Here is a 16287-nt window from a genome sequence, read left to right as displayed (position 1 = left end):
GACAAACATTAGTTTGTTTGGGTGCAAGATCAAGGTGATGTTGTCAGGGGAGTCAGAAAATAACAGAGTGAAAACAGAAGATGGCTTTAAGATACGTGCTGCTGTTTTTCAGATGAAGAGGATGGTTCACATGGTGATTGGGTAACAGAAAGCCACTATGTTATCACTGTTTATCTGAGTCCCTACTAAAGTGTGTATTTTTTAGCCATACTAGCAGCTTGGCTTTACAGCTACAGGTGGTTGATTGGTCAGTGCGAAAGTTTTGTTCCATCTAAAAATGTGTCCAGACGTGAACTTCTGTTCATGATCCCCTGAGGATGAATCTTACTGACTTTGATCATCTTCTGACTTTTCCTGTAGCACCACCAACAGGTTTGTGGTTTTGAGTGAAATGCCTCACCTCTTGGATGTGCATAGTGATTAGCTAATGTTAGCATGCTCCACAAAGATGATGAAAAACAAAGTACTAGAATCTTTTTTGTCCGCTACTTGCTATTAGTAGACATCCAGATGTGCACGTGCAGATGAAATTAACTTACACATACACACGTTTATTTTTTCTGCAGACCACACACAACCTGCCTGATCAACTCAATCAAGGTGTTTCACAGATTTATAATCATAATATACAATTCATAGTCAACCCTATAGTCATTTCACCGATACATTTACACTCACATGTTATACACCCGGCCACTTCTGATATAATGTATCCAGAAATGTATGTATTTCTATATATATATATGTATATATATATATATATATATATATGTAACCTATTTTAGATGTACCACAGTCAGAATGCAACTCAAGCGAATCCCATTTGACGACTTCAAGTCAAATGTCACATCTCTTCTCATTTGCATTTATCTGTGAGAAAGTGTGACCACTACTTGAAAGAAAAACAACAACACAGCTTGCAAAATGTACTGTGGTGTATACTTGGCAACTCACCTCAAGTGTGGACTCAATAACCACAGCTGGGCTGTTTTGCAGCAAAAAGTTTTAGCTGCATTGTTGCGTACAACATGCACACTACAAACCTGACTTACTAATTCATACTCTTGTATCCCTTAACACCACAAAATATGACGTGTGCAGTTACATTAAGTGAACTTATCCACCATTTGAAGTTAAGTAGGAAGTTATCAACGTTTGGCTGCCATGTTGCGTGTGTGCCCTCTAACCTATTTCATACAGGCTATAGTTGTCTTCTGACTTCTGACCTGATCGCTGAGTAACCAAGTTGAACTGCTCTTGGTCAACAATCTGTGATCAGTGACAAAGTGTGTTCCGCAAAAAGGATGATTTCTTGACTGCAAGTCTTTCCCAATTCTTTCTCAATGTGATTACACACTCTTGGGCCATTTTTATTAGAACGGTAGCAGCACTAACCACTGCGAGTTTCACGCCTCGCTTCCATTAAGTAACACAGATATCTCTCTTTTTACTTTGCCTGCTGTTCATTTCAGGACAGGAAGTGAAAACTAAAAAACATATTTGCCAGTAGTTTTGCCTCAAGGTATACTTCCACTGGTTTCAAGTTGCCAATTAAAATATATTGAGAAGTGAAGGATGAGTCATATTAATCATTGATAACCTTAATGGTGGTTAAAGATATTCAAATCAGAAACCTTCAAGTCTCAAGCTTATTTCTCTATCTCCAGTAACTGCTGCCCTGAGTCGACTGCATGTGTTTATCTTTCTTGTTTTGACCCATTTGTTTGCATTGAACTTTAAAAACTAGAGCAATAAAAAAAAACCTTTGACTCCAGCTGACTGGAGACTGCTCTGGTGACTTTATGTTGTAAAAGCTATGAACAAATTACTGTTTAGAGGCTTTCACGACACTTCACTCCGGTTTCTCTTTTTTATGTTCCAACCACCATGACCCTGAGCATCACCACAGCGGTATTTTGGTTTCTTTCTGGTTAAGACTCATGCAAGCTGCACAGCTACACACTGATCTGCCAACCGTTTCACTCCTGATGCACATGCACACAAAGGTAGAGAAACGCCTTGTCACTGCCCTCTGTCCTGTACATGTGAATGCCGTCCCTTACTCGATCATGTAATGGTTGTGATAATACCTGTACAAGTTTACTTAAGTTCAGTTGGCCTGCCTCTGTTTTGCTGCCAAGCGCACGGCCGAAAAGATGATTGCGTTTTCATATACGTGTCCAAACCAAGTGCTCATGAGACACACTGGAATTTCATGTCAATGTTGCATCTGTGTCTCACTGATGGGAAGGAAACCTCAAACCCCTCCTCTTTGAGATACGGAACTGGGCAGTTGCTGCACATCTCAGCAAAACAGGAAATTTCATGTTTCCTTTGCTGCTTATAGCAACAGCTTGCATCACACTACTTCTGCATATGTTCACACACACACACACACACACACACACACACACACACACAAACATACACCACCAAGTGCCACAAGAAGGCAGCCACATTTTTACATCAGGGTACATCAGGGATTAGGGTCTGGTTTTGAACCGCAATCCAAAAGCACAGCAATGTGAAATATGATTACCCTGTTTTTTTTTTTAATACATGCTTCCTCCAAACATACTTGCTGTCATTTTTTACCATTCACTGAATTTATTTCCATGCATTTAGTTACATTTTTTTCAGTAGCACAACGTACAAAAAGTGGTTTTGTTTAGGGTTTATAAAGTATCAGTAAGACGTAGGCTTCAAACACTTCTTTTTGATTGACTTTTGTAGCATTTGGGGCTTGAAGGTGAGGGGAACAATAATGGAAATGCCCACAAAAAAAAGGCAAATAGGTAAAATAAGCAGAATGTACCAGAGTATAGATTCCCCACCCTCCCCCGGACACAAATATGACTCGAAGCGCTCCAATCTTTTCGTCTCTCGGAAGGTATCCTCACATTCAATGTCTGATCGTCCAACCATATGGATTGTCTTTGTTGTTTCAAATGTCGTGAACCATTCTGTTTGGCAGCAGTTGAACGGATTTCCTGCCAGGAAGACAGTGTGCAGTTTTGGGGCTAATGCGTGAGCTTGACCCGAGGGAATAGTGGACAGTTTGTTGTCCCTCAAATCGAGCACTTTCAGGTCAAGATTCAGAAGTGAAGGGGGAAGATGGGCAAGAGAGTTCCTTGAAATGTTTAAAGATATTAATCTTTGGAAATGGGAGAAGTCAAAGTCTTGGATGTGAGTGTTTCCTAAACCTAGATGTTGCAACGTCCTGCTAAGACTTTGTATTGATCTTTCGACATTGAGTCCAGGGTTGTCTGACAGTTCCAAGTGCGTTAGAGACAACCCAGCGAATGCAGACAATGGGATTTCGTGAAGGTTGCATCCCTTAAGGTAAAGCTGCCTTAGGGATACAATGTTTTTCCAATCCACACAAGCTGACATACTCTCTGTGCTGGTCTCAGCTTCCTCAGGAAGGCAAATGCCAATGTTGTTATAACTGAGATCCACTGACCTGAGGCTCGGCAATGAGGAAAATAATCCTGAGGGTAACGACTCAAGATCATTCAGGCTCAGGTTGAGGTACGTCAGATTGCCAAAAGCCGCCATCGTACCTTCATCTGCTACAATCTGGTTCAGCCTGTTGTTGCTGACGTCCAGCTCGTACAGGCTGCTAGAGAGCTGTTCTGATGTCAGATTTAAGGTTTCCAGACAGTTTGTGCACATTTGAAGTCTGGACAGGACAGGCATTCTCTGGATGAACCCTCGAGGGAAATACGCCAACTGGTTTGTTCTTAGATCCAAAATCTCTAGAGAGGAGATGTCACCGTGAAGGCTGTCGTCCCATAGCTTAGCCGTCACGTTGCCCATGTACTTCTTCATATTGTAGAATTCAACAGTTGAAGTCGAGTTCAGGGCGGTTTCGTTGTCTACCAAGTGTTCGTAAAACCTAATACTGTTGTGGGATAGGTGAAGATTCCGCAAGTGGCTGTGGCTGGGCAAGAAAGGAAAGAAGAGCAGTTTGTTGTTTGATAGATCAAGTGTCTCTAGCTTGAAAGTGTCGTTAAGGTCTTGTCTAGAGATGAACCACTCGATGAAATTGTGGCTGGCGTTGAGGACCACCAGCTGGGTCATGTGGAAGTCCGTCAGGCAAGGCAGATAGTTGAAGGCCAAGTTGAGCCGCTGGAGCTTTGGATTATTGTTGAAGGCGCCATCGAGCTCGAACATGATGTTTCTCTGCAGGTCGAGTTCTTTGAGTTGCCAAAGATCCGCAAACGAGGTCTCATCCAGTCTCCGCAGGAGGTTTCCAGAAAGATTGAGATACTCCAGGGATGTCAGATTTTGGAGAAGAGTGGCGACCATGTCGTCATCAAGATTATTCTCAGAGAGATCCAGAACTCTAAGCCTGGGTAGAGTCTTTAATGCCTGACTGGTTTCTTGGTAGTAAGCGTTAAGATTGTTATTTGCTAAATTGAGGCTTTCTAACAATTTTAAGTCTTGAAACGTGTTCGATTCAATTTTTTCCAAACTATTACAAGCTAAGCTCAGGGTCTTTAATGAGGGGTAACGGAGAGTGTTGTCCTGTAGTGTTTGAATGTGATTGTTGTTGAGCTGAAGCTCCTCTATGTTGTCCGGCAGCCCTGCAGGCACAAAGGTGAGCTCGGCATTGTTGCAGATGGCCGTTCTTTGTTTCTGCAGAGAAAAGAAGACAACATATCTTCAGTTTGCATGTTAGTGTATTGTACGTCTCGTGATGGGGTGAGATGCTTATGCTTTTTAAAAAATCCTGCAGAAACTGGATTTACTTTAGAAACTGAACTTGCAAACTCTTTCAAAGGGACAGATCTGCACTAGCCTTTAGTCCACATACAGTACACTGTTTTTTGGACTAGCACTTTTATCCCTAAAACATTTGTTTGTTTGTTTTTGTTTTTTTTGTGAGGTTGAGGAATTTACAACTTTGTGAGTTTAAACTAGACAGTTTTCTTTTGGGAGGCAGTTTTTAATCCTTTCTTATCACTGTATCTAGCGTCATAATCTTAATATACCTCTTTTTTTAAGCAATGCTTTAGCTGCATGACTTTAGGGGAGGAAATGCGTCAGCTGGTCCACCATTTTGACCCAGAGTGAAATATATCAACTGCAGTTAGATGAGCTGCTGTGAAATTTTCCTTACATATCTGAGGTCCATAGAGTAATAGAATTAGTTTTACTTGAACATTGATTTTTAATGCACCTGTTCCACACATTAACACACAGTAGTCTCACATCACAGCTGATTATGCCGTTGCTGCCCAACAGTTGCACTCAGATCCCATCATAAAACGTGAAGAATTTGCTTTTACTGCTTCATTTTTTAAGGTGTTTTTGACATAAACCATCACTTAAACCATTTACATTTTAACTCAAAGCAACCCTTAACAATCTGCTGCTTTATCACCCTTTTCTCAGATGATCAGATGAACGTTTAACACTTTCTACTAAAGCATACTTTATTAGTGTTTAGTAAGTGAGTAATTACTACTTAATTTGTCAGTAATAAATCAATAATAAGAACAATGTTGGGGTTTTCAGGTTGTGATCATTTTGTTTTGCTTTGTTGCTTTTTTAGCTAGAAGCATCTGGATGACTGTTGACCACTTACAACAGTTACCTTCTTGAGAACAGCTCCAGAGCCTCCAGACCAAACCCTTATTATTAAGAACTCATAAACTGTCACAAATGCTGCATTCATGGCTTTTTAAAGTGTGCAAGTCATTAATAAAGGGTACTTCCACTACGATGATCTGGTCATGAATGTATTTGCTCTGGACTGGTCTTAGTGATAAATTGTAACCTCATGCTACATAAAACTACCATTTGATGTTGATTCTGGCAGCCACTGTGAACAAAAGATGACGATGGTCAAACAACTTTGTCAGAGTGCCGTACTGCCTGACTAGAGACCCTTCAATTCATCATCAGCATTAAATTGAGACTGTTTCACCAGTTTAAAGTTCCTTGTACTCTGTTTAAAAGTTAAACCCTACAGTAAACACGGTATGTCTAATTAGAGAGTGGATCGTTTTAGCGTAAAAAATGACACACTGGATTATCATCTTCATAAATGAATCACTTCCCACTTTTCTTCCTGATGTGGCAAAGTGGGAAATACCAGAGCGCACAAAAATGTCCCACAAAATATGTAATTTCCTGCAGGATGTTCGTATGAATATTTTTATGAACATTGTCTGCCAGGGGCACTTTGCTTCCTGAAACTAGATTAACTGCCGTAAGTACACTGCCTTTTAAATCAGATACACTGTATGTATCCACCTACGCTCCTGAGGCCTTACTCAGTTCATTTCAAGATGTAAAAGGTTCAAAGGTTCTTTATCTGTCAGTGTGTGAGTGAAATGCACTTTAGGGCCTTCAGAGATCAGCTCATAGCTGGTAAAAGAGAAAGAAAACAGAGGAAAGGAAAATAGTAATAAGATATAGAGACAAAAAGACAAATAAAACATTATATTACATATACATGTGTACACATTATACTACATACATAGCATATAACATTTTTGAATTTTTGTAAAAGAGAGAAATCTCACCAGCATGCATTTGCTGTGTTGTGGATGACTGAGGACCGGCGTCGGTATTCTCCACATGGATAACAAGCAGAGCAGGATGGGGGTGAGCCCGTGTGCTGGCATCTTAACATCCTCACTGTGGACAAAGTGATAAAGGACAGAGTGAATACCTGCGTTAGCCTTGCTCTTCTACAGTTTAAAACCATAGTTATAATACTTCTGTTCAGAACTGATGTGTATCACCTTTTTGTGACTGAATATTGACTTTTATCTCTTCCTCCTATCGGCCATTATTTGAGTAAGCTTGTCTAATTATGACAGCTGTGTTTGCCCTGTTGCTCTTACTGTTTTGTGTTATATGTGAACTCTTCAAGTGGCAGAACTAACACGCCATGTGACCTACACACCAGTTTTTGATCTGATGAAAACACTCACAGAATTGAAGCGCGTAGGTTTCACCTCGATTTTAAAAAGGAAAAAAAAACAGAGTATCTCAGACTGCCAAGCTTTAACGTGGACTTCTGTTATAGGTTAGTTAACATGATTTGCATGCAGCCTGGTATTGTGGCACTTGATAGCAAATGAGCACCGTAAAATGCAAATATGTACTAAGTGTGTGAAATATTGAGTAAATCCAGTTTTTCCACCGTAAACGGATTATCAAACTGGGACAACGAGACTGCAGTTTGAAATGAAAGTGTTGAAGCAGTGTGGAGGTCAGAGAAGCGGACGGGCAGATACATTTACATTCAGCTCTGACAGCCGGGGTTCGGCCACCTACTCGTTCAGATTTTCACTCAACTTTTCGACGTACTTTTCATTATTTTACGTGTTGTTTGCTGACCTTACATGGTCGTTATAAATATGACTGAACCTGAGAGTGGTGTGTCCTGTTCCTTTGCCTTTATGACGGAGGAATGTCATTTTTGTGCTATGTTATGTCCACAACATGTTATCTTTGTTTTCTGTTGTACGTGGTTGATCCTACACAATAAAAGACATTAGAGCAAAGTTGGAGATAAATAATATACAAATGTTTTATACTTTGGCTTGACATCCTGTTTTATCCTGAACAGCTGCTGGACACTTTGGTAAAATTTCACCTATTTCACTGAAAACTAGTGTGACGCATACCGGCTTAGGCATATTTTTTATTTTCAATTGAATTTTCATTTTAGTGACAAGGTAAATATGTTGTTTTGGAGGCTGTTATTAATATTATTCACTGTTTTTTTTCTGTCATATGAACAATTTTCTCTCTTTTTTTATCACTTATCACTTCACTCTCACTACGTTGTTGTGTACAACACTGGCAACAACACTACTCAGTCCTTAAACTTTATCATGTCTCATGTCCGAGAGTTGCTCAGGGTGAGAGGCCGTCACACATGTGTTCTGTGTCAGAGTCGCCACAAAGGAAAAGACATTTTGCCGAATATTACTCTGTCTTCTCTAGGTGTTACTGGACATGAAGCGGCTGGCTTGTGGGAAAACAGCTCAGCGTGTAGAAATGACATAAACATAAACCACACATACAGTGTGTTGCATAGGGATTGCACAACATATGGTTCCATTCATCAGAATAATCAGAATATAAACGTGAGCATTATGAAATTTTAAATTAAATTATTTTTCAAACTTTGGTTTTCCACCGTGGGTCATTTGTACCTAACATTATTCAAATGCAATGGTAACATTAATAATAAATCATAATGCAACATGTGTTTCAATAGTATGTGATGCAGTATTAACTAGATCTACATGCAATTAAATGCTGTGCAAGAATTTCTATAAACATTGTGAAAACTGGAATCAATACACTGTGATCAATACGAGATCTTGCTCAAACGCACCAAACACAAAATATGTATGAATCCAACAAAGCATGCAGTTTGCGTCTCTCAGCAGTAAGAGTATGTGTGCACACTGCAGTAACGCATTAGCGCACAGTGCATGTACTTACACTGGTGGTTAGGTGTGGATTTCCCAAGCCACTGACGGTTGATCCCCTGACCATATCGCTGGTTGATTCGCTGTTGCAGAGTGTGCTCTCTCATGTGTCAAGTTCAGCTGCCTTCCTCTGCTCTCACTGAAGCACTGATGCCTCTTTTTACTATTCACGGAAGCAGGCAGGCAACGGAAACCAGGTCACATGGACAAGCTGCAATCAGAAAGAGGTTCTCAAGCCCGGGGCCACAGGAAGAGTGTGCAGGCTCAACAGCTCTCAGCCAGCACAGCAAAAGTTTTGGTTTTTTTTCTCCTCCCTCACGATGCTGTGACAGTAGTGTTGTTGTACAGGCAACGCGGAGGTCGGTAGAAACTGTTACCACAAAAACCTAGCGAGAACACACCCTTCACACCCTCGACTCGTTCTGATCAGCCAACCTTCTAGAGAGGAAACCACTCAACACACACACCCTTCCTGCCTGATTCTCGGCCTGTCACTTCAGCAGCTATCACAGAACATTCGCATAGAAAGGCAATCAATTCTGTGAATATGTAAAAGTATTGAAGATTCACAACACGACTTCATGACATAGCTCAGGGAGTCAGAAGATGATGGATGACACAAAACCCTTAGTAATGTGACAAACTCTGTAATAAATCCTTTAATGTTTAACTATTAATACATATAAGTTTACAACATGGCAACTTTAAGAAGTCGAGTACCTTCCATAAACACTGTATGTGTTTCGCGCTCTCTTTCTTGACGTCCAGCCGCTAAATGAGCTCTCTTTAGTCTTTTGTTTGAGTCCAGCTGTTAACGTCTTTCTCGTCAGTAGTCACCCTTGGGTGCAAGAATAGGGAATTAGGAATCAGGAAGTGATGGCGCTGTCCTTCAAGAGTTGATTCATTAGTGATTCCTTCCTGTTTTCACATGGGACATCTCGAGCTCTCACTTCTGGCTCTAATGTTAGCCCGACAAAGATTTTCCGATCCTCGACTTCATGCTGAGGTTGACTCACTTGGTTAGTCTTAAATAAAACTTGACACTTAAAGTGTCAAGTGGTTACAGAAACATAAAAAGATGTTATAATTAAACTGACCTGCTCATGACCCCATGTTTGCATGCACATATACAGCAAATCTTTAGAAATTTAGTAGATTTAAGAAGAGTATTGCAAACATGAGGTACACTGCGGCCCACTGGAAGATCTGCACACTAATATAAAGTTTTATACAAACACTTTGGCCCTGGTTGGTGTTATCATCAATCCTGAATTATCCAATCACACGTGGTAACTTGAAACACATGGTGATGGGCATGTTAATGCCAGGTGTGAACCGACTGACTTAGAGCTGTCAGCTGGTGACCTTTGTCTCCACCATCCCTTGCATTTTCTCCACTGACCAGGAGTGGCAGCACCACTGCATCACCGTGGCAAACACCACAGAGGAAAAACGTTCTGGATGCCGTGGTGACCATAAACCACAATGTTGGTGGTTTGCATCCAGTGCAAATTCGCAATAGCTGCGACCACGTACAGTACACACACCAGGCAGTCACACATTCACAGACACACAACCCAACAAACACTCGACCTCCATGGCTAATTTCAGCCTCATAGATAGTAAGTTGCAGTTAAATAGGATAGGGTGTGCACAACTTTGTAGACCAATGATCTGACTGTCCAACAGAATAAGATACAGAGCTGAAAATGATACACTTCCCTTACACACTTACACACACGTAATCAGATTTTAATGTTTGTTGTGGCAAAATACCTTGCCTCCTGTGGCGGGCCGTGCTGGGGGCAGCTAAAAATTGCACTAAGGCTTTTCTTAAAGGTTCCCTGTGGATCTTTTGACCACTAGTAGCGCTGTGGAGCGATGTTTTTATAAGTGGGTCCCCTCTTTTCACTTTTGGTATGTAGGTGTATGTATGTGACACCTCGCTGTTGTCTCCATCCTGTAACTTCAACATCCTCCCTGCACTCAGCACAGACAGCTGTCTCCAAGCACTCTTGTTATACGTCATACTGTGATGGATTGACAGAGCCGCCCTCTGTTTGTCCATTTTAATGTCATGCTATTCATCACTTCTTCAACAATTTCAAACAACATGTGTGAGGAGTATTATGGGTGAGTGAACCCATGTACAGTGAGAAAAAAAAATCTTAAAAATGAGCCTGTTAATTATCATTCAGGGAAATGTAATAATGTGACAAATTAAAAATTAGGATTAAAGGTGACAGATGTGAGTTTTGATTGTGTGACGCAAAGGGTGGATACCAGAATTTGTTGGTGCTAGACAAGCCCAGGAGCTGCTGGACGACAGAGATACAGTCTGAGGCTTTCACTGAGCGTCTGTCTCTCAGGTCAATAGACGTGGTGTTGGTGTCTGACCACACTCAGTATAATTCAGCTGTAACTCCACCACTGAATGTGGACTTTAGACGGAGGCCCACCACGTTGTCTGGATGTATCATTTGGTTATTTCCCTGGAGGTCTGCTCTCTTCAAAGTAAGCTTAATGTTATTAAATTATTAACAACCGTATCGTTATCACAGGAGAGAATTCAACTGGATTACACTATGGTGGAGATAAATCAATGTGTTTAAATTGCTACTGCAAATGAAATAATGAGCTCTGAGGATTTTTCTGTCAGAAATAGTCTGTGTGGGCAGTAAGAGACTGATAGAGGAGCGTTCTACCTTCATGTCAGATGAGTGAGCAGCCCGACGATGGGAAACCAAAGAGAAAGTTGTGGCTTGTGAACACAGTCCAGATAGACAACCAGAAATCAGAACCTCACCGGCCTCAGTTCATGACTACAGGGTGGTCAGGCATAAAAGAAAAGAGATCTTAGTATCAAGCTGCTGATCGTTTCTACAATACTTATGCACGTGTGTGATACACAGTCCTTTTAATGGTTTCCACTGCTTGACACATGGTGGTAACACGCTAACTAGTGCTGCAATGCACCAGCAAAGGGACGAGAAGAAGGTGACAGCTGGCAAGTTGAAATCAATGTCATCAGTGCTCAAACTTTCAAGAAGAAATCTGCTTTGAAAATGTTTTATGAGAGACAAAAAACATTCAGCGTTTTTGTTCGACCTCAGAACAGACAGAGACTTTGTTTACAAGAAAACTTCACATGGCTCCTGTAATTCTCACCAGACTGAACAAATGATGGCGTTACAAACTTATTAAACAGTTGAATGATGCCTCACCCTTCATTTCTGGTTTGTTTCTGACTTGGCAAAACAGTGGCGATATTCATTTTTTATTTCAGCAGATGAGTGGCCCTTTCTCTGGTGATATCCCTTCAAGATCTCCTTTAGTGGCTTTGAAAGAGCTTCATAAATCAGCATGTCTTTTTTGTTAAAAGCCCCGAAATGTAAAGATTTGGTTGACTTGCCACAAAACGATTAGCTAAGAGTATCCAAAAGCTGATTCAAACAGGAAAAAGATGATTCTCTGAGAGGATGATTTGAGAGGAAGCATTTTGTGAGGACTAACGTCATTGTGTGGTAGTTGAAGACGTCACTTTAAGGAATAACTGAATTGAGGAAATGGAATCTTGTGCAACATGAAATGAGTTTAAATGTATCTTAAAAAGTAACACGCTGAAGGGATGTAAGGTAGATGTTGGCGGATCATATGAACAAATAGCTTTTATGTTGTTATTGTGAGTTTGCTGTACATGTTATTGATGATACATGTTTTGTTGTTGTTATATATTTATATATAAATCTTAAAGAATCTATTCTGAGCGACAGACGGAAATCACTGGACTAGCGTGGGTTTTCGGCACTTTGTTTTTGTTCCAGGTCTTTGGGGCAAATTTAAGACGTGTTATACAGAATGGAAAGTTGCATTCTGTTTATCAGAGCTGAGGAGGTGGTGCGGCAGTTGGGGTGTAAAGTCCCACGGGTGAGGGGGGGAAGTGGCCAGCTCATAGCCTGCAGTATAAAGACACCACCGCAGTGAGGACGCACGCGACCAAACATAACTGACATGAATACTAGAATATGGGCGATCATTAGTGACTGGTTTAGTGTTTTTTTAAGTTTCTTCCTCAACCAAAATTCACACCACCACCGAAGAGATTAATAAAAATAGGTGAGATGTATAAAAAGTGAGATGAAGAACCTTGTTCCTCTTGAGATTTAATCTGCCCATGACCAGGACTTTCTGTGGTATGAGGCTATTTGCATATCATGCACAAGAGTTGCTGCCCTCCTGTGGAAACAGGATTTAGTGCATATTTGTATGAGACATGAATCTTCAGGTACCTGAGAGTCACGGATAAGTCCTGCAGAAGCCCTGAGAGCCAAATGAGAGTAATATGTGTTTATGACTTAACAGGTGAGGAAAGTATTCATCCTATGATATATAGCGTTTTTTCCCACTTGTTTCACAGATGAATAAGAAATGATAATGAGGAACTCAGGGAGATTATCCTCTCCCCCCCAAATTTTCCTTTTTCCTCTCAGGGTTTCCGTACAATCCGGTCCTTTGGGTTCTGAGAAGACTTTGGAGAATTTCTGAGGGATGTTTTGGGTTCATTGGATATCTGGACGGTAAATGCCCAGTGGTTTATAATTATATCAGGACATTTCTGAGATAGCGAGAAACACAGATGCATTGTGGGCACACTGATGTCTCATCTTGAAATTTGATCTTGTGCATTTGGAAAAAGTAACTTAAGACAAAGGTCTAACATGTAACATATCTCATTTAGGCTAGAAAAGTTTAAAAACAAAGAACACAGCAACATGTAGAATGGCTCTGTTTGTATGGGGGTGTTGTTACGTAATTCATTTGAGCATGATGCCTTCAGGGCAGCAGGGCTGGCCAAGGATAGTGATTAAACATTTGTTCTTGTTACATACAATACAGAAAATCACTACTTTATAGAATCTATGTAGAGGTGCTTTGTCTGAACATCGTCTGAACAACAGAACAGACGTTTTAGATAAAGGCCAGGTACGGTGTCTGTAATTTGCTCTTGTTCTGACCTCCACAGGTCTCAAACTGTACGTGTTGATTAGCGTGTGCTGCCCTTGTTTCATGTGAATGTAATCTAGCAGCTCCAGCAGGTTTGATGTAACTCAAAACGCCTCATGTAGGTAGGCTGATTGATGGAGTGGCTGACTGACAGGAAGTCAAAAGGATCAAGGATAAAGAGAGCGACACTGATAGACAGACAGTCCAGCAATCAGACATCCAGGGCCAGACAGGACGGAATGTCAGGAAACTGTACCGTATTAGCAGCCACTCAGACTCAGAGAAATCCTAAGAGAAAGGGGACAAACAGGCAACCAGGCTCTCCGCTTTGGCAGCACATATTTCATCAGTCATTTATTGAAGCAGTAATCCTCTCCCACACCGCTGAGATCACACCACAGTGGAACACTGTGTCCAGTACTGAGATGTCTGTTCCTTTTTATTTCCTGTTGATGAAGGCTGAGCTTCTGTAGGTGGTGCACTTTGTTTTGTGTCTGTTTATCCACCTTTATGAGTCACGCTGATCTGATGCTGTATGTTACAAAACAACCTGCTGGTGCTGTGGACTGGCATGTAAAAATCATCTTCCTGTGAGCTGGGACAGAACAGACATTCTGTTTTTTACAACAGGAAAGTGCAAGTTTCATTTATCTGAATATATTGTAGCTTACACTGAGTCACTGTTGTACTATGCTTATAGCCTAAGACACTGGTGGATCAAAACAAATATTTCGATAAACATATTGTAAATTATTGTTTTAAGCATAGCCTAGCTAAAACAGCCTTTGAAGTTTAAGATACTAAGAAAAGTCTTCATCTTATCTTTAGGCCATATACTTTGTTGTCGTGTCAAGGATGTATACTGATGTTATCTTTAGTGTAATGAGACCAGACTGTAGCTCTGCTGTTTTCCCTTTTATGACACATTATTCTTTGTAGACTGTATATGTTACTACAGTTTGTCAATGTTTATTATATGGTGTAGTAATGAGTCCTTAAACCCGGAAATCCATTAGCATTTTTGGTCGTCCGGTTCCCTCCTCTCAAAGTCAATGGGTTTTTTCAATGGGTTTTCGGTTAAAGTGGTGTTTATCTGTGAAGATTATCTTGCTGAACAAAACGCCTAAGTATCATAAACTTGTGTTTACCACAGAGATTTTTTCAGCAATAATCCAAAATCCAATTCAAAAATGCCACAGGCTTTTTTTCAGAGCCAGGGCAATGCTAACTTCCAGGTTTGCCTACAAAAATGCATCAGCCTTGAAGACTTGCTGATTAAAATGGTGATAGTCAGACCTCTATTAAAACTTTTACATGTTTTCAACTGATATTCAGTTCAGTGTGACTCACTAATGTATGGCCTTCTGTTATTTACTCTGGATAAACAAGACTAAAGAGTCCACAGCCGTGCTAGCAGCTCTGTGAGGCTGTATGTAGGCGGAGCGGTGCTTTGAGCTAAACACTAATAGCATGCCAAAATGCTCACAATGACAATGCTAACATGCTCTTGTTTTTCAGGTATATTGTTAGCCATGCTCGCTGTTTAATGTGTTAGCCTGCTATCATTTGTTCACTTCTATCAAACATAAAGTGAAGCTGAGGCTCCTGGATACGAGCAATTATTGCAATTATTTCTTTGATACCATTATTTTGATATCTCAAGTTATTTGGGGAAAACAAAAACAAAACAAAATGCAGATTTGATTCATCGTGGGGAAATGACTTCATCAGAGTCATAAGAGTGAACGTTGACTCACAAACACTGCTCTGTGTTGTGGGTTTGGGAGTTTCAAACCAAACCATATAAACTCTTTCATGAACTTCTGCCTTTTGTTTTGAGATTTGTTTCCCTCATGATTTGATATGAATGTATTTAAATTACGGCTACTTATTCTATAGGACAGGCTTATATATAGTGGTCAACTTAAAGCTGATGTTACTGTATTTTTAAATTATTGTGTTGTGCTTTTGTAAATCCCTTTTTAGTTTGAAATATTTATTGACGAATTCATATTTTATTTATAAATTATATTTTAGAAATGTGTTTCCCATTAAGATATAATTTAGTCCTTTAATACATAGATGAATCTTCATTTGCAAACACATTTATTAATGCACATTTTTATTGTACAAATATTTATTGAGTAATTAAATCGTTTATTACTGTTTCTGTGACTCTAGCGGTTCTCCATATCCAGTCGGCTACAACTAAAATAATTCTTGTTGAGTGTTTGAATGATATAATAAAGTACAGCACAGTCTAATGCATGGATCAAGAATGGATACTACTTGATCTGACACTTTCAGCTTATATTGTTGTTGAGTTGTCAAGGCTCCATGTGTGCGTGTTGAATGGCACTCCTCGTCTTTGACAAACATTAAATAATGAAAGGAAACGTCTTTTAGTTTTCTTGTGATAATGGCCGGATTATTTCATAATCTCAAGATAACATATCACGTTCTCTCAAGATAGTGAAATAATTCAGTTGTGATCTCGAGATAATTCCATTAAAAAAAAATAACTGCAAGCACGGCCGTTCTTGGCTTCCATAGAAATGTCATAACTTTAGGACTGATGGTTTTGGGAATTGTGATTGTTTGTACAAATTTGTGTCGCAACGCATCCAGTCGTTTTTGAGATATTTCAGTCTGGAAAAAGCTGTGGACCAACCAACCATTACAGCCTGTACATTGTAACATTATCTGGTATGAATCGAGACCAAAGGACTGTTAAAACATTAAAACACCTAGGAGGGTCAGGTATTAGGCTAATTTCTCGATTCAAACTGCTTTCTGACTGTAAAATAAAATGCAATAT

General features: G+C 40.1%; 1 protein-coding gene across 1 annotated transcript; it reads right to left on the bottom strand.

Moving 5' to 3' along the window:
- Positions 1-2582: 2582 nt before the first annotated feature.
- On the bottom strand, positions 2583-9261 carry nrros (negative regulator of reactive oxygen species). The gene is made up of 4 exons (XM_084340982.1): positions 9186-9261; positions 8479-8676; positions 6537-6651; positions 2583-4641 (listed from the first exon to the last, which is right to left on the bottom strand). Exons 3-4 carry the CDS (start codon positions 6636-6638, stop codon positions 2686-2688), a joined length of 2058 nt encoding a protein of 685 aa, XP_084197108.1. The 5' UTR covers positions 6639-6651; positions 8479-8676; positions 9186-9261; the 3' UTR covers positions 2583-2685.
- Positions 9262-16287: the final 7026 nt, after the last annotated feature.

Source organism: Pagrus pagrus (genome assembly GCF_965226575.1).
Source record: "Pagrus pagrus genome assembly, chromosome: 20".
NCBI classification, from domain to species: domain Eukaryota; kingdom Metazoa; phylum Chordata; class Actinopteri; order Spariformes; family Sparidae; genus Pagrus; species Pagrus pagrus.
The sequence above is the reverse complement of the archived record's forward strand: the minus strand, read 5'-3'. Positions and strand labels throughout refer to the sequence as shown.

Coding starts and splice junctions, on each gene's coding strand:
- nrros (XM_084340982.1), bottom strand. CDS start 6,638: ATGCCAGCACACGGGCTCACCCCCATCCTGCTCTGCTTGTTATCCATG. Junction 4,642..6,536: donor AACACAGCAAATGCATGCTG/GTGAGATTTCTC, acceptor TTTTCTCTGCAG/AAACAAAGAACGGCCATCTG.